This window comes from Oncorhynchus masou, unplaced genomic scaffold (genome assembly GCF_036934945.1).
Source record: "Oncorhynchus masou masou isolate Uvic2021 unplaced genomic scaffold, UVic_Omas_1.1 unplaced_scaffold_1006, whole genome shotgun sequence".
Taxonomy (NCBI): Eukaryota; Metazoa; Chordata; class Actinopteri; order Salmoniformes; family Salmonidae; genus Oncorhynchus; species Oncorhynchus masou.
Genome location: NW_026999758.1, coordinates 167,972 through 194,473, shown reverse-complemented (window position 1 = coordinate 194,473; position 26,502 = coordinate 167,972). Strand labels below are relative to the sequence as shown.

The 26,502-nt window shown below is 41.8% G+C and overlaps 2 protein-coding genes across 3 annotated transcripts; one reads left to right on the top strand and one right to left on the bottom strand.

The window, feature by feature from the left end:
• Positions 1-4,500: 4,500 nt before the first annotated feature.
• Positions 4,501-8,359, bottom strand: LOC135528657 (maternal B9.15 protein-like). Its single transcript, XM_064957772.1, is given in 6 exon segments — positions 4,501-4,712; positions 4,715-4,802; positions 5,248-5,378; positions 6,080-6,201; positions 7,082-7,219; positions 8,184-8,359. Coding segments are annotated over 6 exon segments (795 nt in total). The 5' UTR covers positions 8,357-8,359; the 3' UTR covers positions 4,501-4,569.
• Positions 8,360-11,998: 3,639 nt separating this feature from the next.
• LOC135528658 (cilia- and flagella-associated protein HOATZ-like) lies at positions 11,999-26,385 on the top strand. 2 transcript variants are annotated; one of them, XM_064957774.1, is made up of 6 exons: positions 11,999-12,464; positions 13,487-13,525; positions 18,488-18,555; positions 24,603-24,662; positions 25,999-26,051; positions 26,152-26,385. In XM_064957774.1, exons 1-6 carry the CDS (start codon positions 12,212-12,214, stop codon positions 26,249-26,251), a joined length of 573 nt encoding a protein of 190 aa, XP_064813846.1. In that variant the 5' UTR covers positions 11,999-12,211; the 3' UTR covers positions 26,252-26,385. The 2 variants fall into 2 exon arrangements, with proteins under 2 accessions (XP_064813846.1, XP_064813845.1); XM_064957773.1 differs by having other exon boundaries at positions 26,133-26,385.
• Positions 26,386-26,502: the final 117 nt, after the last annotated feature.

Below are 26,502 nucleotides of genomic sequence, written 5' to 3'. Positions count from 1 at the left end.
GAGTTCAGAAATCAAGATTTTGTGGAATAACCCTGGTGGGTGGGTGAGAAGGAGACCACAGCCTCTAAAAGTATTTTTAGGGAACATGACAGCGACACCAAAGCCAAATCAAATCAAATTTATTTGTCACATACACATGGTTAGCAGATGTTAATGCGAGTGTAGCGAAATGCTTGTGCTTCTAGTTCCGACAATGCAGTAATAACCAACGAGTAATCTAACTAACAATTCCAAAACTACTACCTTATACACACAAGTGTAAAGGGATAAAGAATATGTACATAAAGGTATATGAATGATGGTACAGAGCGGCATAGGCAAGATGCAGTAGATGGTATCGAGTACAGTATATACATGTGAGATGAGTATGTAAACAAAGTGGCATAGTTTAAAGTGGCTCGTGATGCATGTATTACATAAAGATGCAGTAGATGATATAGAGTACAGTATATACGTATACATATGAGATGAATAATGTAGGGTATGTAAACATTATATTAATTAGCATTGTTTAAAGTGGCTAGTGATATATTTTACATCAATTCCGATTATTAAAGTGGCTGGAGTTGAGTCAGTGTTTTATTTTTTTTATTTTATTTTTTTATTTCACCTTTATTTAACCAGGTAGGCTAGTTGAGAACAAGTTCTCATTTACAACTGCGACCTGGCCAAGATAAAGCATAGCAGTGTGAACAGACAACACAGAGTTACACATGGAGTAAACAATAAACAAGTCAATAACACAGTAGAAAAAAAGAGAGTCTATATACATTGTGTGCAAAAGGCATGAGGAGGTAGGCAAATAATTACAATTTTGCAGATTAACACTGGAGTGATAAATGATCAGATGGTCATGTACAGGTAGAGATATTGGTGTGCAAAAGAGCAGAAAAGTAAATAAATAAAAACAGTATGGGGATGAGGTAGGAAAAATTGGGTGGGCTATATACCGATAGACTATGTACAGCTGCTGCTCAGATAGCAGATGTTTGAAGTTGGTGAGGGAGATAAGTCTCCAACTTCAGCAATTTTTGCATTTCGTTCCAGTCACAGGCAGCAGAGAACTGGAACGAAAGGCGGCCAAATGAGGTGTTGGCTTTAGGGATGATCAGTGGGTTCTGATCCAACAGAATGGGTTCTGATCCAACATGTACAGCCTACCAGAGTCAGCATGGGTTCTGATCCAACATGTACAGCCTACCAGAGTCAGAATGGGTTCTGATCCAACATGTACAGCCTACCAGAGTCAGCATGGGTTCTGATCCAACATGTACAGCCTACCAGAGTCAGCATGGGTTCTGATCCAACATGTACAGCCTACCAGAGTCAGCATGGGTTCTGATCCAACATGTACAGCTTACCAGAGTCAGCATGGGTTTTGATCCAACATGTACAGACTACCAGAGTCAGCATGGGTTCTGATCCAACATGTACAGCCTACCAGAGTCAGCATGGGTTCTGATCCAATATTTACATCCTCGGATACCAGTCAGTGTGGGTTCTGATCCAACATTTACAGCCAAGGTTACCAGAGTCAGAATGGGTTCTGCAAAATATACAGCCTAGGCTACCAGAGGCAGCATGGGTACTGATCCAACATATACAGCCTACCAGAGTCAGCATGGGTTCTGATCCAACATGTACAGCCTAGGAAGCCAGAGGCAGGATGGGTACTGATCCAACATATACAGCCTACCAGAGTCAGCATGGGTTCTGATCCAACATGTACAGCCTAGGAAAACAGAGGAAGCATGGGTTCTGATCCAACATTTACAGCCTACCAGTGTCAGCATGGGTGCTGATCCAACATGTACAGCCTAGGAAACCAGAGGCAGCATGGGTTCTGATCCAACATTTACAGCATACCAGAGTCAGCATGGGTTCTGATCCAACATGTACAGACTAGAAAACCAGAGTCAGCATGGGTTCTGATCCAACATGTACAGCCTAGGAAACCAGTCTGCATGGGTTCTGATCCAACATGTACAGCCTACCAGAGTCAGCATGGGTTCTGATCCAACATGTACAGCCTACCAGAGTTAGCATGGGTTCTGACCCAACATGTATAGCCTACCAGAGTCAGCATGGGTTCTGACCCAACATGTACAGCCTAGGAAACCAGTCAGGATGGGTTCTGATCCAACATGTACAGCCTACCAGAGTCAGCATGGGTTCTGATCCAACATGTACAGCCTACCAGAGTCAGCATGGGTTCTGATCCAACATGTACAGCCTACCAGAGTCAGCATGGGTTCTGATCCAACATGTACAGCTTACCAGAGTCAGCATGGGTTCTGATCCAACATGTACAGCCTACCAGAGTCAGCATGGGTTCTGATCCAACATGTACAGCCTACTAGAGTCAGCATGAGTTCTGATCCAACATGTACAGCCTACCAGAGTCAGCATGGGTTCTGATCCAATATTTACATCCTCGGATACCAGTCAGTGTGGGTTCTGATCCAACATGTACAGCCTAGGAAACCAGAGTCAGCATGGCTTCTGATCCAACATGTACAGCCTAGGAAACCAGAGTCAGCATGGCTTCTGATCCAACATGTACAGCCTAGGAAACCAGAGTCAGCATGGCTTCTGATCCAACATGTACAGCCTAGGAAACCAGTCAGCATGGGTTCTGATCCAACATATACAGCCTACCAGAGTCAGCATGGGTTCTGATCCAACATGTACAGCCTACCAGAGTCAGCATGAGTTCTGATCCAACATGTACAGCCTACCAGAGACATCATGGGTTCTGATCCAACATATACAGCCTACCAGAGTCAGCATGGGTTCTGATCCAACATGTACAGCCTACCAGAGTCAGCATGGGTTCTGATCCAACATGTACAGCCTACCAGAGTCAGCATGGGTTCTGATCCAACATGTACAGCCTACCAGAGTCAGCATGGGTTCTGATCCAACATGTACAGCCTACCAGAGTCAGCATGGGTTCTGATCCAACATGTACAGCCTACCAGAGTCAGAATGGGTTCTGATCCAACATGTACAGCCTACCAGAGTCAGCATGGGTTCTGATCCAACATGTACAGCCTACCAGAGTCAGCATGGGTTCTGATCCAACATGTACAGCCTACCAGAGTCAGCATGGGTTCTGATCCAACATGTACAGCCTACCAGAGTCAGCATGGGTTCTGATCCAACATGTACAGCCTACCAGAGTCAGCATGGGTTCTGATCCAACATGTACAGCCTACCAGCCTACATAACCTTTACATCGTTTCTGTTCAGTATATTTAAAGTGTTGGTCCCATGTTTCATGAGCTGAAATAAAGACCCCATACATTTTCCATAGGCACAAAAAGCTTATTTCTCTCAAATTTTGCACACAACTTAGTTTACATCCTTGTTAGTGAGCATTTCTCCTTTTCCGAGTTAATCCATCCACCTGACAAGTGTGGCATATCAAAAAGGTGTATGGGGCGGGAAACACCCTCGTCTTGTCCATTTTTCAGCTCCAATGCTTTATGTTCGAGCCACTGTCCGTAGTCATACATACTTGAAGCGACTCTTTCAAGCCCCCTGATGAAAGTGCCTCCCTCAGCCCAGCTGCGATTATGTCTCCGGTGTGGTCGTCTGGGAAATAAGGTCTGAAGGCATTTGCTTTTTAGCTTCCAGTTGTCAATGGAATGAATGTTGAGGCTAATGTATGGCTCTGTGGTCCGGCTTGACCATAAGTCTGCCGTGGTAGAGAAGGCAGCTTTACGGATTTCGTTGATAACTCGGTCCCGAGATTTGGTGTAGTGTTCTGGCAGACACGGCTAGGTCTCTCTTAGCTAGATTTCAAATAAACTTTATTCGTTCCATGTTTTTTTGCAATTGCACTCGTTCTCATTCCACTTCGTCACTAACGAATGACACCTTGAGTGACAGCCTGGCAGGCCTGGCTTGAAGTCTTGGGACTTGATGCACGCATTCTGGTAGAGTCATATTTGCGCACATGCAGGGTTCAGGTGGTAAAAAAAACTGGCTTTTCCACCTTTGGCTAGCACAATGCGTCAACTTACTGTTGGTCGAGGTTGAATATCTTGAAGCCAAACCAGTTCCAAACGAAAAGAGTTCCCCCTTTTTTCAAACAAATTGTTCTTTGTCCTGCAACTCAGTGTTATTCTCCTCGTCTTCAGTGCTTGATTTGGCACAAATCCATATCCTGGCTTCACTCACCCTAGTTGGTTTATGAGTATTGAAGCTCAGTCACTAACCAAATGAACCCCACAGAATAATATGAACCAATGTCAACCTGGACACTCCCACCCAGCGTTCCTCTGAAAACACTCATCTAAACGAGGTCCTAGACAATCCACTACAAACAGACAACCAGTTTGTTAAAAACAAATCAATTTTATTCAGACAATATTTTCCAGTTTAACAATCACAAGTTAAGACATAAAATATTTTTTAAATAAAAATACTGCAACTTTAAAAATGCTTTAACAGCATTGATTTGACCTTTCCATTATTCACACTTTGACCTTTTAATATTTTTAAGTGTTCTGGGCTCCAAGCAGCCAGTGGGGTCTTGTTTCCAGTAGGTTCTAGGTTGACATTCTAGGAGCGGTTCTTGCTGACCCAGTGGTACTTGTCCTGCCTGGGCCCAGTGAAGGAGGAGGTGGCTCTGTAGGGTTTGATGCCTTTAGGAGGCTGGAACTGGCTGCTGTGCTGCTGGGCGAACAGACCTCCAGAGGGGGGCCGTGGGGTGGGTAGCCATCTCCAGGGAAGGCCCTTCTGTTGGAGTAAGCTGCCCAGGCCGGAGGGGGTGGCACTGGGGCAAACTCACTGAACTGGAACAGAAAGAAAAAGTCACATCACAACCACATCATTGATGCCTGCCAGCTCTTACAACACCTGGGCCACATCTGTTACTGCATCATCAACTGTGCAATGTCTGAACACAACCAGAATCTAAACCCCATCTAACATCCCTAGAGCGCTCAAATGCAACTCTGGACTTTAAAGCCAGTTTCACTGCATTTCCTCCCCCCCTTCATTGTTCCCCTTCTAAATTAGGGACTGGTTTAGACCTGGGACACAAGGTGGATGCAATTATCAGGTAGAACAGAAAACCAGGAGGCTCCAGACCTGGTATGGTAAGAGTTAGGTACCCCTGCCCTAGAGCTTTGTTACATCAGAGCTCTTTACATTAGTTTGTTAGTTACCTGGTAGACATCCCTGGAGCACTAGTTACCTGGTAGACACCCCTAGAGCACTAGTTACCTGGTTAGTTACTTGGTAGACACTGTTGGGGTTGCTGACTGTTGGGATGGTTTTGGGTTTCGGGTTGTGGGCAGGGCAGGGAGCGGATAGGCTGCTGCTACTGCTACTCATGCTGGTGTCCCCGTCCTCCTCGTCGGAGCAGCCTGATTGGATTAAATCAAAGCTTTAAACACTTCACAGTAAATGGATTTGATTATCTGGCCTGGGTTACCCAGGTGAGAGGAGTTCACCGGTTGAAAAGTGGTTGTATTCGTTTTGGAACGGGGCGTGAGCCAGGTGTCCCGTTCAAATCCCGCAGTGAAGTCGGCTCAAAACAAAAGTGACGTAGACTAAATGATGTGGATAAGGAGTAGGAGTCTGTTCAAGGGAAAAGGGATTGGCGTCTTTATCAAAAGCAGTTGACGATCCCTGCCCTACCGGCTACAGTAAAACAACTGTAGAACCTTCCAGAACAGTTCATTGGGAATTGCCTTCCAGTGAAATCTAGTTAGAACATTTATTTTCAATAAAATACATGTTTGTGGACAATGCACCATCATGCTGCCTTGACGACAACATTTTTAAATTTATTTCACCTTTATTTAACCAGGTAGGCAAGTTGAGAACAAGTTCTCATTTACAATTGCGACCTGGCAACATGACCAAGCTGCGCAGATTACTGTTTAATTTGAGGACGCGCCTCCATCAGCGCTTTGACCAGTTACACCACGTGCCATAGACCGGTTCCCGCAGCTCAGCGTAATCCAATCCCCCCATACACGTTGCAACACATTTGATAATCAGGGTAAGAAATACAAAATATTTGTCTGAGAAACAGAAAACATAAGACAGAAAAGCAGAGCACCTGATTGGATGTCGGAGGCGGCCCGCTCCACTGCATTATGTATACGTCGGGAAAACTCCTTGTCACCCTGGTGACAGCCCTGCAGCTGCATCACACAGAAGGGAACGCTGCGCTCTCCGTACCTACACAGGAAACGCATCACAACATTCCTGCCACACAGTAGCCCCTTCCCCTGGGCTCAGATTAACAAGCAGAGGGAGGTTCTAGCGGAGCCAGACCAACACATTACTCAAACCTCTCCTTGTGCACCCCCCGTCAGAATTCTGTTTTATTCTAGCCCTGAACTAGCTCACCTGATTTAAGTAGACAAAAGCGTGATATTATTTGAATCAGGTGTGGTAGCTCTGGAATGAATTGAATACAGGGGGTCCCGTGGAGAGGTTTGGTCTAATAATCACATGTAGCTGGGGGTCTCCAAGGAGAGGTTTGAAAACCACTGGCCTAATCAACACAATCCTGGGTCATATTCATTAGCTCATTCTGTAAAAAACTTTTGCAATGAACATGACCCCGGCTGGCTCCACCCTAATGAACATGACCCCGGCTGGCTCCACCCTAATGAACATGACCCCGGCTGGCTCCACCCTAATGAACATGTCTCCACAGCACCAGTTTGTGGATAACTGAGAAGCCGGGGTCAAGTAGAACCTTCTGGAACCCTAGAACAGGTGTCAACTAGATTGAGTTGTTCTGGAGATGAGGTTCGGGGGACGGAACACGTACACCGCAAATTGAGCCATGAAGCCCAAAGACATTGTATTTGACCATTTCAAACCTGACATTTGTACATGTTCCCATACATCTATTTATGCTCCCAAACATCTATTTATGAGTGTAAATACTTGGGTATAGATTTCTTAAAATAGATAATTGTGGTGAATTCCAAGTGGGTTTTTAGTCTTATGTCTACATTTAACATGCCAAGGGGCTGAATTTGGCACACCAATTGACAGTCTCTGCCCGAGAGGCTCCAGTAAGACATACCAGTACAATAGCACTCACCTGCAGGACACTTCTCCAGGGTCGACCCAGATTGTCATCTCCCGTGGCAACCCCAGGTCCTCGTAACAGACAGCACTCCGTAAACACGCCCTCTCCAACACAGGGTCCCTCAGCTGAGCTCGGTTCATTCGCAGGCACCTAACACATGCACAATGGTTATACACACCGGAACACAAAGCCAGAGACAATCTTGCCTGTGTAGTTACTGACCGGTAGGCCTGTCCCTTGACAGGTGTGTGTAGTGTGTAGTTACTGACCGGTAGGCCTGTCCCTTGACAGGTGTGTGTAGCTACTGACCGGTAGATCTGTCCCTTGACAGGTGTGTGTAGTGTATAGTTACTGACCGGTAGGCCTGTCCCTTGACAGGTGTGTGTAGTGTGTAGTTACTGACCGGTAGGCCTGTCCCTTGACAGGTGTGTGTAGTTACTGACCGGTAGGCCTGTCCCTTGACAGGTGTGTGTGTAGTGTGTAGTTACTGACCGGTAGGCCTGTCCCTTGACAGGTGTGTGGTTAATACTGACCGGTAGGCCTGTCCCTTGACAGGTGTGTGTAGTTACTGACCGGTAGATCTGTCCCTTGACAGGTGTGTGTAGTGTATAGTTACTGACCGGTAGGCCTGTCCCTTGACAGGTGTGTGTAGTGTGTAGTTACTGACCGGTAGGCCTGTCCCTTGACAGGTGTGTGTAGTTACTGACCAGTAGGCCTGTCCCTTGACAGGTGTGTATAGTTACTGACCGGTAGGCCTGTCCCTTGACAGGTGTGTGTAGTTACTGACCAGTAGGCCTGTCCCTTGACAGGTGTGTGTAGCTACTGACCGGTAGGCCTGTCCCTTGACAGGTGTGTGTAGCTACTGACCGGTAGGCCTGTCCCTTGACAGGTGTGTGTAGCTACTGACCGGTAGGCCTGTCCCTTGACAGGTGTGTGTAGCTACTGACCGGTAGGCCTGTCCCTTGACAGGTGTGTGTAGCTACTGACCGGTAGGTCTGTCCCTTGACAGGTGTGTGTAGTTACTGACCGGTAGGCCTCTCCCTTGACAGGTGTGTGTAGTTACTGACCGGTAGACCTGTCCCTTGACAGGTGTGTGTAGTGTGTAGTTACTGACCGGTAGGCTTGTCCCTTGACAGGTGTGTGAGGGTACCAGTGGGTCTTGTAGGTGTCAAACAGGGCTGAGGTGAGGGCAGCAGCAAACTCCTCTCTGCTTTCAGCATCTAAACTACCATGGCGCTTCGCCAGCCGAGCAACGAAGAACACTGCTGCTGCAATCTCTTCCTTCATTGTTAGAACGTCAAACCACCTAAACTTAACACAACCTTAGCAACACAGACACTACTTAAAGGCTTAATTAAACTGCAGCTTTCGAAAACAAATGACAAAGTGTCCCAATCCCGAGCAAACAAATCTGCTTTTAAATGTTACCGTTTCTCTCTGAACTCTTCTAGATGACAGACAGTTCATGCAGTTAGCAGCAGCTTGAGACTAGAACCAACAGATTCTATATAAGAGCCTGTTGCTAAACACACCTCGTTTAAATCAGCTGTGTATGAGGGAAGAGCACAGGTGATGCGAGTTCCAATGTGATTGATTGATTGATTGATTGACAGCAGCTTGCGGTAGTACCTCTGACAGAAACAATGCACCATGGAGATAACCAGACTCAGTACCATCTCATTCATTGATATGTTAACCAGACTCAGTACCATCTCATTCATTGATATGGTAACCAGACTCAGTACCATGGACCGCTCTGTCTGTCAGAACGTTCACATAGACCGCTCTGTCTGTCAGAACCTTCACAGGTACCACCCTGTCTGTCAGAACGTTCACAAAGACCGCTCTGTCTGTCAGAACCTTCACAGGTACCACTCTGTCTGTCAGAACCTTCACAGGTACCACTGTGTCTGTCAGAACCTTCACATAGACCGCTCTGTCTGTCAGAACCTTCACATGGACCGCTCTGTCTGTCAGAACCTTCACAGGTACCACTCTGTCTGTCAGAACCTTCACATGGACCGCTCTGTCTGTCAGAACCTTCACAGGTACCACTCTGTCTGTCAAAACCTTCACATGGACTGCTCTGTCTGTCAGAACCTACACATGGACCGCTCTGTCTGTCAGAACCTTCCCAGGTACCGCTCTGTCTGTCAGAACCTTCACATAGACCGCTCTGTCTGTCAGAACCTTCACATGGACCGCTCTGTCTGTCAGGACCTTCACATGGACTGCTCTGTCTGTCAGAACCTTCACAGGTACCGCTCTGTCTGTCAGAACCTTCCCAGGTACCGCTCTGTCTGTCAGAACCTTCACATGGACCGCTCTGTCTGTCAGGACCTTCACATGGACCGCTCTGTCTGTCAAAACCTTCACATAGACCGCTCTGTCTGTCAGAACCTTCACATGGACCGCTCTGTCTGTCAGGACCTTCACATGGACCGCTCTGTCTGTCAGGACCTTCACAGGTACCGCTCTGTCTGTCAGAACCTTCCCAGGTACCGCTCTGTTTGTCAGAACCTACACATGGACCGCTCTGTCTGTCAGACCCTTCACATAGACCGCTCTGTCTGTCAGAACCTACACATGGACCTCTTGAACACCAAACCAACTTTCAAAAGTTCAGGCTATCCTAACTTAAAATTCTTTAAAACTTTTATCAACTATAACTAGACAAATGTGCATACATTTGCATAAATCAGCTCACCAACAGTGCCTCTTGAACCGTTCAAGCTCGAGACACCAAACCAACTTTCACATGTTCAAGCTAGCCTAACTTCAAATTCTTTACATTTTGTATCAACTATAACTATATACATTTGCATACATTTGCATAAAATAACTCACCAACAGTAACTCTTGAAATGTTTAAGCTAGAGACACCAAACCAACTTTCTTATGTTCAGTCTATCCTGACTTCACATTCCTAACAACGTTTATAAACTACAAGCAGTGGTCATTTGCATAAATTAGCATAACACTTCATGGATTCAATGCCAAAAATAAGAACACGGTGGTAGACATTTTCATGCTAGCGCTCTTTAACCATTTCAGCTACAAACATTAAAACGACATTAAGATTTTCTAAACGTTTCAAAACAAGCTAGCAAGCACACCACAATTTCTTCAGAAAATATATTTTATAGTTAACATTATTATTACAAATATAAGATTATCACTTCTCACAATGGTGCTCGTTTTGTAAAGTTAGATAAAGCTGAATCCATGGTTTCCATGGTTTCCATGTTTTGATGCCATTCCATTTGCTCTGTTCCAGACATTATTACGAGCCGTCCTCCCCTCAGAAGCCTCCACTGGTATGGGCATAGGCAGACGTTGCAATTGGCCTATTCTACAATGACATTCAATATGCTACCAACTTTGATTGAGAAATTATGACATCGTTTAAAAACTACATTTTGCGCTCCCTCACCTTAAAAAACATCACCACACCATTGGAATGGGAGGAAATGTGCCAATGCACGGTGGACTGTTCGGATGCTGTTAAATTATGTCGTTACAATGAAACCCATTGAACAAATGCCTGTGTCCCCCACCTAGTCACTGTTGTTGAGAATATAGACTTAACTCTAATTAATGTTGTTGAGAATATAGACTTAACACCTAGTTACTGTTGTTGAGAATATAGACTTAACACCTAGTCACTGTTGTTGAGAATATAGACTTAACTCTAATTAATGTTGTTGAGAATATAGACTTAACACCTAGTTACTGTTGTTGAGAATATAGACTTAACACCTAGTCACTGTTGTTGAGAATATAGACTTAACACCTAGTCACTGTTGTTGAGAATATAGACTTAACACCTAGTTACTGTTGTTGAGAATATAGACTTAACACCTAGTCACTGTTGTTGAGAATACAGGCAAAAAATGTTAACACCTAGTTACTGTTGTTGAGAATACAGGCAAAAAAATTAACACCTAGTTACTGTTGTTGAGAATACAGGCAAAAAAATAACACCTAGTTACTGTTGTTGAGAATACAGGCAAAAAATGCAGCTCCTAGTAACTGACTGGCTTGTCTTCAGTAGTCTCCTCTGCTCTGGCGCATGTTGGGGCTGGTGTGTAGGCAGTGTTGTTAGCTGATTGTCTAAACACACTGCAATTACGAACCATACTGCCAACATAACATATTTTATACCACTAATATGTAATTCTGTTTCAGACACACGCACACACTATAATAGTGTCCCATGTATTCCCCCCCTCATTCCTTATGCAACACACACTATAATAGTGTCCCATGTATTCCCCCCTCATTCCTTATGCAACACACACTATAATAGTGTCCCATGTATTCCCCCTCATTCCTTATGCAACACACACTATAATAGTGTCCCATGTATTCCCCCCCTCATTCCTTATGCAACACACACTATAATAGTGTCCCATGTATTCCCCCTCATTCCTTATGCAACACACACTATAATAGTGTCCCATGTATTCCCCCTCATTCCTTATGCAACACACACTATAATAGTGTCCCATGTATTCCCCCATTCCTTATGCAACACACACTATAATAGTGTCCCATGTATTCCCCCTCATTCCTTATGCAACACACACTATAATAGTGTCCCAAGTTCCCCCCCTCATTCCTTATGCAACACACACTATAATAGTGTCCCATGTATTCCCCCCCTCATTCCTTATGCAACACACACTATAATAGTGTCCCATGTATTCCCCCCTCATTCCTTATGCAACACACACTATAATAGTGTCCCATGTATTCCCCCCCCCCATTCCTTATGCAACACACACTATAATAGTGTCCCATGTATTCCCCCCCTCATTCCTTATGCAACACACACTATAATAGTGTCCCAAGTTTCCCCCCCCATTCCTTATGCAACACACACTATAATAGTGTCCCATGTATTCACAGTCACCTGGCAGAAAACCGGTGTCCTCCTGGAGCGTCCTGTCGCCTTGGTAACAGACGCTCTCTCCGCACTTCCGGGTTTCCCAAAACGTAACATTTCTTACAGTGTATCATCTCCTCATTTAGCTAGGTAGCAATATCAATGTTCGTCTGTGGCTCGGTTACTTTATAATATTGATGATTCGGTGATATCCGCTCTGTTGTTGGTTGGTAAAAAACACACGGGCTATCGTAATGTTTGAGTCAGAGCCGCGGGCTGGGGTAACGGAGGAGGAGGAGAGGAGAGAGGCAGAGCAGCTCGAGACAGAGTTGGATAAATACTTCTTCACGGTGTTTGACGGCTCGTCTCCTGAAGATGTGTCTCACGCCAAGCAGCTGTGGACCTCTTTGTCACTGCTGCCTCCGCTAGAGTCCCGCCTGGTCAACGCAGACATCCGCCAGAGGCTGCCGATAGCCCGGACAAACCACGAGACACTCCTGGTAGTCGGTAAGGTAAAGTTAGCCCGGACAAACCATGAGACACTTCTAGTAGTCGGTAAGGTAACATTAGTCCGGACAAACCACGATGAGACTCTTCTGGTAGTTGGTAAGGTAAAGTTAGCCCGGACAAACCACGAGACACTTCTAGTAGTCGGTAAGGTAAAGTTAGCCCGGACAAACCATGATGAGACTCTTCTGGTAGTTGGTAAGGTAAAGTTAGCCCGGACAAACCATGAGACTCTCCTGGTAGTTGGTAAGGTAAAGTTAGCCCGGACAAACCATGATGAGACTCTTCTGGTAGTTGGTAAGGTAAAGTTAGCCCGGACAAACCATGATGAGACTCTTCTGGTAGTCGGTAAGGTAAAGTTAGCCCGGACAAACCATGAGACTCTTCTGGTAGTTGGTAAGGTAAAGTTAGCCCGGACAAACCATGATGAGACTCTTCTGGTAGTCGGTAAGGTAAAGTTAGCCCGGACAAACCATGATGAGACACACTGCTCGGTTCACCTGCTGTCACACTCTTATTTCTGATGCAGTATTTGTTCCCCTATGAGATATTTAGTTATACTAGTACAGGACTGTGTATTGTGTAACATATGCAGCCTTCTGTGTTCTACCTCCTGGATAGGCTAGATCAGTGGTTCCCAAACATGTAGTCGGGACCCCATGAGGTCCCCTGGAAATATTTAATCTTATCATCAATCAAATTAAGAAAATGTCTTTCCTCAAATGGGTATAGAATAAAACATGTGAGTGTCAACTAAGAACCTTTTGCATGATTATGAGCTTTAATGTCATTATTGTGTGTTGGGAGTGCGTGAACTAATTTTGATTGGATACAAACACACAGCTTTAACTAGGGAATTAACCTTTTCAATTCATTTCGAGACACCAGTGCCTGCATTTATACCCCTGCATTTCTAGTCTCAATTTGAGGTCACGTGCCAAAACAATTAAATAATTTAATAATTTCATGGTTTGTCCGGGCTTAATAATAATAATAAAAATAATTTTATTTTTCCTTTTTAGACACCAATGCTGCTCTCAAACCATCTTCTTCTGACCATAGTAAGTATACAGCCATTCCTTAGATATCACAGTCATAAAGACATCACTATATGTATGTATGTATGTATGTATGTATGTATGTATGTATGTATGTATGTATGTATGTATGTATGTATGTATGTATGTATGTATGTATGTATGTATGTATGTATGTATAATACAGTGTATGTATGTATGTATGTATAATACAGTGTATGTATGTATGTATTATACAGTGTATGTATGTATGTATGTATGTATGTATGTATGTATGTATGTATGTATGTATGTATGTGTATGTATATATACACATATATATGTACATACACATATATATGTGTATACATATATATATACGTATATATATGTATATATACATATATGTATACGTATATATACGTATATATACGTGTGTATATATATATATGTATATGTATGTATACGTATATATACGTATATATACGTGTGTATATATATATATGTATATGTATATATATATGTGTATGTATAGATATATATGTGTATGTATATATATATGTGTGTATATATATATATATATGTGTATGTATATATATATGTGTATGTATATATATATATATGTGTATGTATATATATATATATATGTGTATGTATATATATATATGTGTATGTATATATATGTGTATGTATGTATATATATATATGTATATATATATATGTATATATGTATGTATGTATGTATGTATGTATGTATGTATGTGTATATATATATATGTATATGTATATGTATATATATATATGTGTATATGTATATGTATATATATATATGTATATATATATGTATATATATATATATGTATATATATGTATATATATATATATATATATGTATATATGTATATATATATGTATATATGTATGTGTAGGGTTGGGTAGGTTATTTTCTTTGCATTTATTAGTTACCTGTCATCAACAAAAAGGTAAACAATTGGCAAATGCAGCATATGACATTCATTTTTCACATGTGAATATCACTTTTTAGTAGTGCTCAAAGTATGCCATTCCATGAGCACAGCATTTATTCTTCATAAGCATTTCGTTACACTTGCAATAACATCTGCTAACCATGTGCATGTGACCAATATTTTTGATTTGTCCAAAATTGTAATCAGTAACTGTAACGATTTTTGTTGGTGGAAGGAGAGGAGGACCAAAGTGCAGCGTGTTATGTATCCATAACACTGTTAACCCAGAATGAATACAAACAAAAACAACAAAACGGTAAACGACCTTCTGACAGGTGCAACAAACACCAACCAGAAAATAATCCCCCACAACTCAAAATGGGAAAACAGGCTACCTAAGTATGGTTCTCAATCAGAGACAACGAATAGACAGCTGCCTCTGATTGAGAACCATACCAGGCCAAACACATAGAAGAACAAAACCTTGACCTACAACATAGATTACCCACCCACATCACACCCTGATCAAACTAAAAATAGAAACATACAAAGCAGTCTACGGTCAGGGCGTGACAGTAACATAACTTTTAGATTACCCAAACTCAGTAACGTAATCTGATTACATTCAGTTACTTTTAGATTACTTTCCCCTTAAGAGGCGTTAGAAGAAGACATGTATGTTACCAATTGAACAACATCTATTGCAGGATAAATCAATGTTAAGGTTTACATAGCTGGTCATATATGGATGTAACATGTTACATTATGGGTTGGTTATGTAGGCTTCTTCTAACCCATCGCTTTCTACTACATATAATAATACAATTCAATTATCTCTTTACATTAAAAACCAAAGTCTATCAGAATTACAGTCATTCCAATAAATGTTATACCCTTTGATCGTCAAGAATAGGACTATGAGATCCCCAAATTGTTTTACCTGAGCATGACGCCAAAACTAAGGACTTATTAGCCAGTCCTACTCTGTTGTTTATGATTTAGTTGTCATGGAGGACTGATTGGGCTCATTGATTCGAGTTGAAAATTAATGCTGATGGAATGGCATGCTGTGAGCACAACTGAGAAGGGCTATTTACATGTGAAGAATGAATGTCATATGCTGCATTTTCTATAGGCCTCTTGTTTACCTTTTTGTTGGTGACACTTCGATATCTTGATAATATGCAGCTGTTTAAAGGGCAGGTCCACAGATGAAATAATAACAAAATGGTCACCCCGCCTCTGTTTTGGTAAAAAGCTGAGGGATGGGCCTGGAGAAATGTAATCACTCTCAGGTTAATAGACAGAGCTGTGGATGCAAGGACCATCCATGATACCAAACTGATTGTTTTTGCCATGTTATGAGTTTACATTTACAATGTTTACAACAACATGTATATATAAACAATCTTATATTTTGTTTTTCACGAAGTGTGACAGTTGAACTAAGCTCATGAGGCATTTATAAGTTATATTCTTCAAGAATCAATGGAGATATAAATTATATATTTATATAAGTCCAAAAATGTATATAGCAACAACAGATTGTCCCTTTTAAGTCTATCTAAAGTGTGGGAGTTTGAGCTTGTGTCCATTAGGCCTATGGATTTAATTATTTTATCAGCATGAATTAGATTGAGCAATAAAGGCCCCACTTTTAGTCCATAGGCTGGGATCCTCACTATGCAGCTGTTATTCTATAGGCTGGGATCCTCACTATGCAGCTGTTATTCTATAGGCTGGGATCCACACTATGCAGCTGTTATTCCATAGGCTGGGATCCTCACTATGCAGCTGTTATTTTATAGGCTGGGATCCTCACTATGCAGGTGTTATTCTATAGGCTGGGATCCACACTATACAGCTGTTATTCTATAGGCTGGGATCCTCACTATGCAGGTGTTATTCTATGGGCTGGGATCCTCACTATACAGCTGTTATTCTATAGGCTGGGATCCTCACTATGCAGCTGCTATTCCATAGGTTGGGATCCTCACTATGCAGCTGTTATTCTATAGGCTGGGATCCACACTATACAGCTGTTATTCAATAGGCTGGGATCTGCACTATGCAGCTGTTATTCTATGGGCTGGGATCCGCACTATGCAGCTGTTATTCTATAGGCTGGGATCTGCACTATACAGCTGTTATTCTATAGGCTGGGATCCTCACTATACAGCTGTTATTCCATAGGCTGGGATCCACACTATGCAGCTGTTATTCTATAGGCTGGGATCCGCACTATACAGCTGTTATTCAATAGGCTGGGATCCTCACTATACAGCTGTTATTCTATAGGCTGGGATCCACACTATACAGCTGCTATTCAATAGGCTGGGATCCTCACTATACAGCTGTTATTCTATAGGCTGGGATCCTCACTATGCAGCTGTTATTCTATAGGCTGGGATCCTCACTATGCAGCTGTTATTCTATAGGCTGGGATCCTCACTATACAGCTGTTATTCTATAGGCTGGGATCCACACTATACAGCTGTTATTCTATAGGCTGGGATCCACACTATACAGCTGTTATTCCATAGGCTGGGATCCTCACTATACAGCTGTTATTCTATAGGCTGGGATCCACACTATACAGCTGTTATTCTATAGGCTGGGATCCACACTATGCAGCTGTTGCAAGAGCACATTTTTCACTGGCTGTCCACTGGTTTAAAAAACAATGATTGATAGGCAGCTTAAACCTCTTGAATTCAACCACAATCCGTAAGGCACAAATAGCTAAATGAGAGAGCAGCAGTGTGATTCACATCAATGCGCTATGTAGATATCGATAGTAAGTGATACTGTATCGCCGTAGACGACACCACTGCTGTCGTCATTACCTCCAAGCGTTTATTCAAGTTGGATCATCTTTGGATGCCAACAGCAGTCGCTCCATTGGAAGACATACAGTAGCTTGGACTGTAACCTACAAAAGCCTTTTCCTGCTCTTTTCCCACGATCCATCAAACACATTTGGTGTGTCATCATAGTGGTCTCTAACATCATAGTGGTCTCTGACATCATAGTGGTCTCTGCATCATAGTGGTCTCTGACATCATAGTGGTCTCTGTCATCATAGTGGTCTCTGACATCATAGTGGTCTCTGTCATCATAGTGGTCTCTGTCATCATAGTGGTCTCTGACATCATAGTGGTCTCTGTCATCACAGTGGTCTCTGACATCATAGTGGTCTCTGCATCATAGTGGTCTCTGACATCATAGTGGTCTCTGCATCATAGTGGTCTCTGTCATCATAGTGGTCTCTGACATCATAGTGGTCTCTGCATCATAGTGGTCTCTGACATCATAGTGGTCTCTGACATCATAGTGGTCTCTGTCATCATAGTGGTCTCTGACATCATAGTGGTCTCTGACATCATAGTGATCTCTGACATCATAGTGATCTCTGACATCATAGTGGTCTCTGCATCATAGTGGTCTCTGACATCATAGTGGTCTCTGACATCATAGTGGTCTCTGACATCATAGTGGTCTCTGACATCATAGTGGTCTCTGTCATCATAGTGGTCTCTGACATCATAGTGGTCTCTGACATCATAGTGGTCTCTGTCATCATAGTGGTCTCTGTCATCATAGTGGTCCCCGACATCATAGTGGTCTCTGTCATCATAGTGGTCTCTGTCATCATAGTGGTCCCCGACATCATAGTGGTCTCTGTCATCATAGTGGTCCCCAACATAGTGGTCCCCAACATCATAGTGGTCTCTGACATCATAGTGGTCTCTGTCATCATAGTGGTCTCTTACATCATAGTGTCTGACTTGTGGTCAGACTCGCTCAGTGGAACAAACATAAACTTGCGCCATTTTTTCAATGCTGATTTTAATGTCATTGAGAAAACAGAGTAGTGTCAATTTAAACATTATCCTCCAAGTAATCATCTAGCTTTTCTAAAGCATCTGTAATCTGATTATAATATATTTGCTGGTAACGTAACGGATTACAGTTACTGTTTTTTGTAATCCCTTAGATGTTATCTGTTACTCCCCAACCCTGTGTGTGTGTGAAACAGGAGAGAGGCTGCAGGAGGTTCGCCATCAGAAGCAGAGACAGGAAGAGAGACAGAGATACATGGACATGGTGAGAGGAAACGACCCGGGGTGTGTGTTAGAGTAGAGGTGGTAGTGACCAGTGATATAGTGGTGTGCTGATGGTCCATCCATCTGATGTGTAGACCTTTAACTGATTACACAGAGAGAGAGGGGCTATAGGGGGGATGGTGAATTAATTGACTGAAAGCTTGACTCGGGTATCTCATACCGTCTCAAGACACACACACACACACACACACACACACACACACACACACACACACACACACACACACACACACACACACACACACACACACACACACGTGCCCACACAGCATATTCCTAATGGTCTATCAGCCAGTGAAAGACTGTCTCTCTCTCTGTCTCCCTCCTGTAAATCAACCTTATAGCCTGTTTACTAATTACTGCTACTGCTGCACACACTGGGCTTCAACATTACTGTGTGTGTGTGTGTGTGTGTGAGTGAATGAGGGGCAGGGCTGGGAACCGGTTAATAACATTATTTTACGTTCCAGGCAGTTTTTCCCAGTCCCACAAGAAACTCAACAAAGCGTCTATGCAAAGCTCTTACTGCCACTCAGAAACGTTTTCCAGTGTCTGTCTGCCTGCCAGCTGAACATCTTTTCCAGTGTCTGTCTGCCTGCCTGCCAGCTGAACGTCTTTTCCAGTGTCTGTCTGTCTGCCAGTTGAACGTCTTTTCCAGTGTCTGTCTGCCTGCCAGTTGAACATCTTTTCCAGTGTCTGTCTGCCTGCCAGTTGAACATCTTTTCCAGTGTCTGCCTGCCTGCCAGCTGAACATCTTTTCCAGTGTCTGCCTGCCAGTTGAACATATTTTCCAGTGTCTGCCTGCCAGTTGAACATCTTTTCCAGTGTCTGTCTGCCTGCCAGTTGAACATCTTTTCCAGTGTCTGTCTGCCTGCCAGCTGAACATCTTTTCCAGTGTCTGTCTGCCTGCCAGCTGAACATCTTTTCCAGTGTCTGTCTGCCTGCCAGTTGAACATCTTTTCCAGTGTCTGTCTGCCTGCCAGCTGAACATCTTTTCCAGTGTCTGCCTGCCTGCCAGCTGAACATCTTTTCCAGTGTCTGTCTGCCTGCCAGCTGAACATCTTTTCCAGTGTCTGTCTGCCTGCCAGCTGAACATCTTTTCCAGTGTCTGTCTGCCTGCCAGTTGAACATCTTTTCCAGTGTCTGTCTGCCTGCCAGCTGAACATCTTTTCCAGTGTCTGTCTGCCTGCCAGTTGAACATCTTTTCCAGTGTCTGTCTGCCTGCCAGCTGAACATCTTTTTCATTGTTGGCTATCTTCCCCTCCCCCCTCCGTAGCATAGTCTACTGTATGTAGCCCCTGTTATTTAATGGGAGCCTCCCCAACATAATCCAGGTAGAATCAGGAATTCCCCAGGGCAGCTGTCTAGGCCCCTTACTTTTTTCAATCTTTACTAATGACATGCCAATGGCTTTGAGTAAAGCCAGTGTGTCTATGTATACAAATGATTCAACACTATACACGTCAGCTACTACAGCGACTGAAATGACTGCAACACTTAACAAAGAGCTGCAGATAGTTTCAGAACGGGTGGCAAGGAATATGTTACTCCTAAATATTTCTAAAACTAAAAGCATTGTATTTGGGACAAATCATTCACTAAACTTCAACTACATCTCATAATGAATAATGTGGAAATTGAGCAAATTGAGGTGACTAAACTGCTTGGAGTAACCCTGGATTGTAAACTGTCATGGTCAAAACATTGATACAACAGTAGCTAAGATGGGGAGAAGTCTGTCCATGATAAAGCGCTACTCTACCTTCTTAACAACACTGTCAACAAGGCAGGTCCTACAGGCCCTAGTTTCTACCTTCTTAACAACACTATCAACAAGGCAGGTCCTACAGGCCCTAGTTTCTACCTTCTTAACAACACTATCAACAAGGCAGGTCCTACAGGGTGTGTTGTATTGTAGTGTTGGTATTATACATGTTGTATTGTAGATATGTAGTGGTGGTATTATACATGTTGTATTGTAGTGGTGGTATTATACATGTTGTGTTGTAGTGGTGGTATTATACAAGTTGTATTGTAGTGGTGGTATTATACATGTTGTATTGTAGTGGTGGTATTATACATGTTGTGTTGTAGTGGTGGTATTATACATGTTGTATTGTAGTGGTGGTATTATACATGTTGTATTGTAGTGGTGGTAGTATACATGTTGTGTTGTAGTAGTGGTGGTATTATACATGTTGTGTTGTAGTGGTGGTATTATAAATGTTGTATTGTAGTGGTGGTATTATACATGTTGTATTGTAGTGGTGGTATTATACATGTTGTATTGTAGTGGTGGTATTATACATGTTGTATTGTAGTGGTGGTATTATACATGTTGTATTGTAGTGGTGGTATTATACATGTTGTGTTGTAGTGGTGGTGGTATTATACATGTTGTATTGTAGTGGTGGTATTATACATGTTGTAGTGGTGGTGGTATTATACATGTTGTATTGTAGTGGTGGTATTATACATGTTGTATTGTAGTGGTGGTGGTATTATACATGTTGTATTGTAGTGGTGGTGGTATTATACATGTTGTATTGTAGTGGTGGTGGTATTATACATGTTGTGTTGTAGTGGTGGTATTATACATGTTGTATTGTAGTGGTGGTGGTATTATACATGTTGTATTGTAGTGGTGGTGGTATTATACATGTTGTATTGTAGTGGTGGTATTATACATGTTGTGTTGTAGTAGTGGTGGTATTATACATGTTGTGTTGTAGTGGTGGTGGTATTATACATGTTGTATTGTAGTGGTGGTGGTATTATACATGTTGTATTGTAGTGGTGGTGGTATTATACATGTTGTGTTGTAGTGGTGGTATTATACATGTTGTGTTGTAGTGGTGGTATTATACATGTTGTGTTGTAGTGGTGGTATTATACATGTTGTGTTGTAGTGGTGGTATTATACATGTTGTGTTGTAGTGGTGGTATTATACATGTTGTATTGTAGTAGTGGTGGTATTATACATGTTGTATTGTAGTAGTGGTGGTATTATACATGTTGTATTGTAGTGGTGGTATTATACATGTTGTGTTGTAGTGGTGGTATTATACATGTTGTGTTGTAGTGGTGGTATTATACATGTTGTATTGTAGTGGTGGTATTATACATGTTGTATTGTAGTGGTGGTATTATACATGTTGTGTTGTAGTGGTGGTATTATACATGTTGTGTTGTAGTGGTGGTGGTATTATACATGTTGTATTGTGGTGGTGGTATTATACATGTTGTATTGTGGTGGTGGTATTATACATGTTGTATTGTAGTGGTGGTATTATACATGTTGTATTGTAGTGGTGGTATTATACATGTTGTATTGTAGTAGTGGTGGTATTATACATGTTGTGTTGTAGTAATGGTGGTATTATACATGTTGTGTTGTAGTGGTGGTGGTATTATACATGTTGTATTGTGGTGGTGGTATTATACATGTTGTATTGTAGTGGTGGTATTATACATGTTGTGTTGTAGTGGTGGTGGTATTATACATGTTGTGTTGTGGTGGTGGTGGTATTATACATGTTGTATTGTAGTGGTGGTATTATACATGTTGTATTGTAGTGGTGGTATTATACATGTTGTATTGTAGTAGTGGTGGTATTATACATGTTGTATTGTAGTGGTGGTATTATACATGTTGTGTTGTAGTGGTGGTATTATACATGTTGTATTGTAGTGGTGGTGGTATTATACATGTTGTATTGTAGTGGTGGTATTATACATGTTGTATTGTGGTGGTATTATACATGTTGTATTGTAGTAGTGGTGGTATTATACATGTTGTGTTGTAGTAATGGTGGTATTATACATGTTGTGTTGTAGTGGTGGTGGTATTATACATGTTGTATTGTGGTGGTGGTATTATACATGTTGTATTTTAGTGGTGGTATTATACATGTTGTGTTGTAGTGGTGGTGGTATTATACATGTTGTGTTGTGGTGGTGGTGGTATTATACATGTTGTATTGTAGTGGTGGTATTATACATGTTGTATTGTAGTGGTGGTATTATACATGTTGTGTTGTAGTGGTGGTATTATACATGTTGTGTTGTGGTGGTGGTGGTATTATACATGTTGTATTGTAGTGGTGGTATTATACATGTTGTATTGTAGTGGTGGTATTATACATGTTGTGTTGTAGTGGTGGTATTATACATGTTGTGTTGTAGTGGTGGTGGTATTATACATGTTGTATTGTAGTGGTGGTATTATACATGTTGTGTTGTAGTGGTGGTATTATACATGTTGTGTTGTAGTGGTGGTGGTATTATACATGTTGTATTGTAGTGGTGGTATTATACATGTTGTGTTGTAGTGGTGGTATTATACATGTTGTGTTGTAGTGGTGGTATTATACATGTTGTGTTGTAGTGGTGGTATTATACATGTTGTGTTGTAGTGGTGGTGGTATTATACATGTTGTATTGTAGTGGTGGTATTATACATGTTGTATTGTAGTGGTGGTATTATACATGTTGTATTGTAGTGGTGGTATTATACATGTTGTATTGTAGTAGTGGTGGTATTATACATGTTGTATTGTAGTAGTGGTGGTATTATACATGTTGTGTTGTAGTGGTGGTATTATACATGTTGTGTTGTAGTGGTGGTATTATACATGTTGTATTGTAGTGGTGGTGGTATTATACATGTTGTATTGTAGTGGTGGTATTATACATGTTGTATTGTAGTGGTGGTATTATACATGTTGTATTGTAGTGGTGGTATTATACATGTTGTGTTGTAGTGGTGGTATTATACATGTTGTATTGTTGTGGTGGTGGTATTATACATGTTGTATTGTTGTGGTGGTGGTATTATACATGTTGTATTGTTGTGGTGGTGGTATTATACATGTTGTATTGTAGTGGTGGTATTATACATGTTGTGTTGTAGTGGTGGTATTATACATGTTGTGTTGTAGTGGTGGTATTATACATGTTGTATTGTAGTAGTGGTGGTATTATACATGTTGTATTGTAGTAGTGGTGGTATTATACATGTTGTATTGTAGTGGTGGTATTATACATGTTGTATTGTAGTGGTGGTATTATACATGTTGTGTTGTAGTGGTGGTATTATACATGTTGTATTGTAGTGGTGGTATTATACATGTTGTATTGTAGTGGTGGTGGTATTATACATGTTGTATTGTAGTGGTGGTATTATACATGTTGTGTTGTAGTGGTGGTATTATACATGTTGTATTGTAGTAGTGGTATTATACATGTTGTATTGTAGTAGTGGTGGTATTATACATGTTGTATTGTAGTGGTGGTATTATACATGTTGTATTGTAGTGGTGGTGGTATTATACATGTTGTATTGTAGTGGTGGTGGTATTATACATGTTGTATTGTAGTGGTGGTGGTATTATACATGTTGTATTGTAGTGGTGGTGGTATTATACATGTTGTATTGTAGTGGTGGTGGTATTATACATGTTGTATTGTAGTGGTGGTGGTATTATACATGTTGTATTGTAGTGGTGGTGGTATTATACATGTTGTATTGTAGTGGTGGTGGTATTATACATGTTGTATTGTAGTGGTGGTGGTATTATACATGTTGTGTTGTAGTGGTGGTATTATACATGTTGTATTGTAGTGGTGGTATTATACATGTTGTATTGTAGTGGTGGTGGTATTATACATGTTGTATTGTAGTGGTGGTGGTATTATACATGTTGTATTGTAGTAGTGGTGGTATTATACATGTTGTATTGTAGTGGTGGTATTATACATGTTGTATTGTAGTGGTGGTGGTATTATACATGTTGTATTGTAGTGGTGGTATTATACATGTTGTATTGTACTGGTGGTATTATACATGTTGTATTGTAGTGGTGGTATTATACATGTTGTATTGTAGTGGTGGTATTATACATGTTGTATTGTACTGGTGGTATTATACATGTTGTATTGTAGATATGTAGTGGTATACAGACAGAAAGAGGACATCATCAACATGCTACATCAACCTTTTTACTCCTGAGGTGTGTGTGTTCTAGGCCAGACGGAGAGAGGACATCATCAACATGCTACATCAACAGAGACAGAAGAGGATCCAGGTGAAACACACACACAGTGTTACTATACTTGTGAGGACTTTTTGGGGACCATCAATTGATTCCCTAAACCTAACCTTAAACCTAACCCTAATTCTAAACCTAACCTTAAACCTAACCCTAATTCTAACCCTAACCCCTTAAACCTAACCCTAATTCTAACCCTACCCCCCTTAACCTAACCTTAAACCTAACCCTAATTCTAACCCTAACCCCTTAAACCTAACCCTAATTCTAACCCTAACCCCTTAAACCTAACCCTAATTCTAACCCTAACCCCTTAAACCTAACCCTAATTCTAACCCTAACCTTAAACCTAACCCTAATTCTAACCCTAACCCCCTAAACCTAACCCTAATTCTAACCCTAACCCCCTAAACCTAACCCTAATTCTAACCCTAACCCCCTAAACCTAACCCTAATTCTAACCCTAACCTTAAACATAACCCTAATTCTGACCCTAACCCCTAAACCTAACCTTAAACCTAACCCTAACCCCTAAACCTAACCTTAAACCTAACCCTAATTCTAACCCTAACCCCCTAAACCTAACCTTGAACCTAACCCTAATTCTAACCCTAACCCCCTAAACCTAACCCTAATTCTAACCCTAACCCCTAAACCTAACCCTAATTCTGACCCTAACCCCTAAACCTAACCTTAAACCTAACCCTAATTCTAACCCTAACCCCCCTAAACCTAACCTTAAACCTAACCCTAATTCTAACCCTAACCCCTAAACCTAACCTTGAACCTAACCCTAATTCTAACCCTAACCCCCTAAACCTAACCCTAATTCTAACCCTAACCCCTAAACCTAACCCTAATTCTGACCCTAACCCCCTAAACCTAACCTTAAACCTAACCCTAATTCTAACCCTAACCCCCTAAACCTAACCTTAAACCTAACCCTAATTCTAACCCTAACCCCTAAACCTAACCTTAAACCTAACCCTAACCCCTAAACCTAACCTTAAACCTCACCCTAATTCTAACCCTAACCCCTAAACCTAACCTTAATCCTAACCCTAATTCTAACCCTAACCCCCCTAAACCTAACCTTGGACCTAATTCTAACCCTAACCCCCTAAACCTAAAATATATATATATATTTTTCTTGGTTTACTATTCTTGTGAGGACTTTTAGCACTAAAGTACACACACACGAACACACTACCACAACGTACAGCACATGTGATCACTGACTGTTCAGGTCACATGACCCTGTTTGCCTGCTGGGTGCAAAGCCTATGCAAGGCTTTAGGGTTCCAGACAGAATAACATAAACCTCTGTGTCTTTGTCTTTGTGTGTGTCTGTGCATGTATGTGTATGTGACAGAGGGAAACAGTCTCGCTCCTCTACAAGCCTAGGCAGAGGGACAGGAGTGAGAGGTACGTGACACTGTGCGTGTGGTGTCTGTGTTCCGCTGAAGCTGCAGACTAAATCAGTGTGTGTGTGTGTGTGTGTGACAGGCTGGCTCTTAACCCCCAGGGCACCTGGACACAGACGTGGAGGAGGTCCGAAGGCTTCAGTAACACACAGACCTCGGCGTCAGAACAGAACCAGGCGGATCCATGTCTGCAGGAGTTGATGTTTTAGTTCCAATGACTTCCTGTTTTTATAAAGTCTGTCTATGATTAACTGGGTGGAAATATTGTCCTTTTTTTGTATAAAGGATGTTATCTTTAAAACAGAGGGATGTCCGTTGTTTAAAAGAGACGGATGTCCGTTGTTTAAAAGAGACGGATGTCCGTTGTTTAAAAGAGACGGATGTCCGTTGTTTAAAAGAGAGGGATGTCCGTTGTTTAAAAGAGAGGGATGTCCGTTGTTTAAAAGAGAGGG

Excerpts from the sequence above, each read along its gene's own strand:
- LOC135528658 (XM_064957773.1), top strand. The coding sequence starts at position 12,212 with ATGTTTGAGTCAGAGCCGCGGGCTGGGGTAACGGAGGAGGAGGAGAGG. Across the intron at positions 12,465-13,486 it reads CGAGACACTCCTGGTAGTCG|ACACCAATGCTGCTCTCAAA; the intron begins GTAAGGTAAAGT and ends TTTCCTTTTTAG. Across the intron at positions 24,663-25,998 it reads AGAGACAGAAGAGGATCCAG|AGGGAAACAGTCTCGCTCCT; the intron begins GTGAAACACACA and ends TGTATGTGACAG.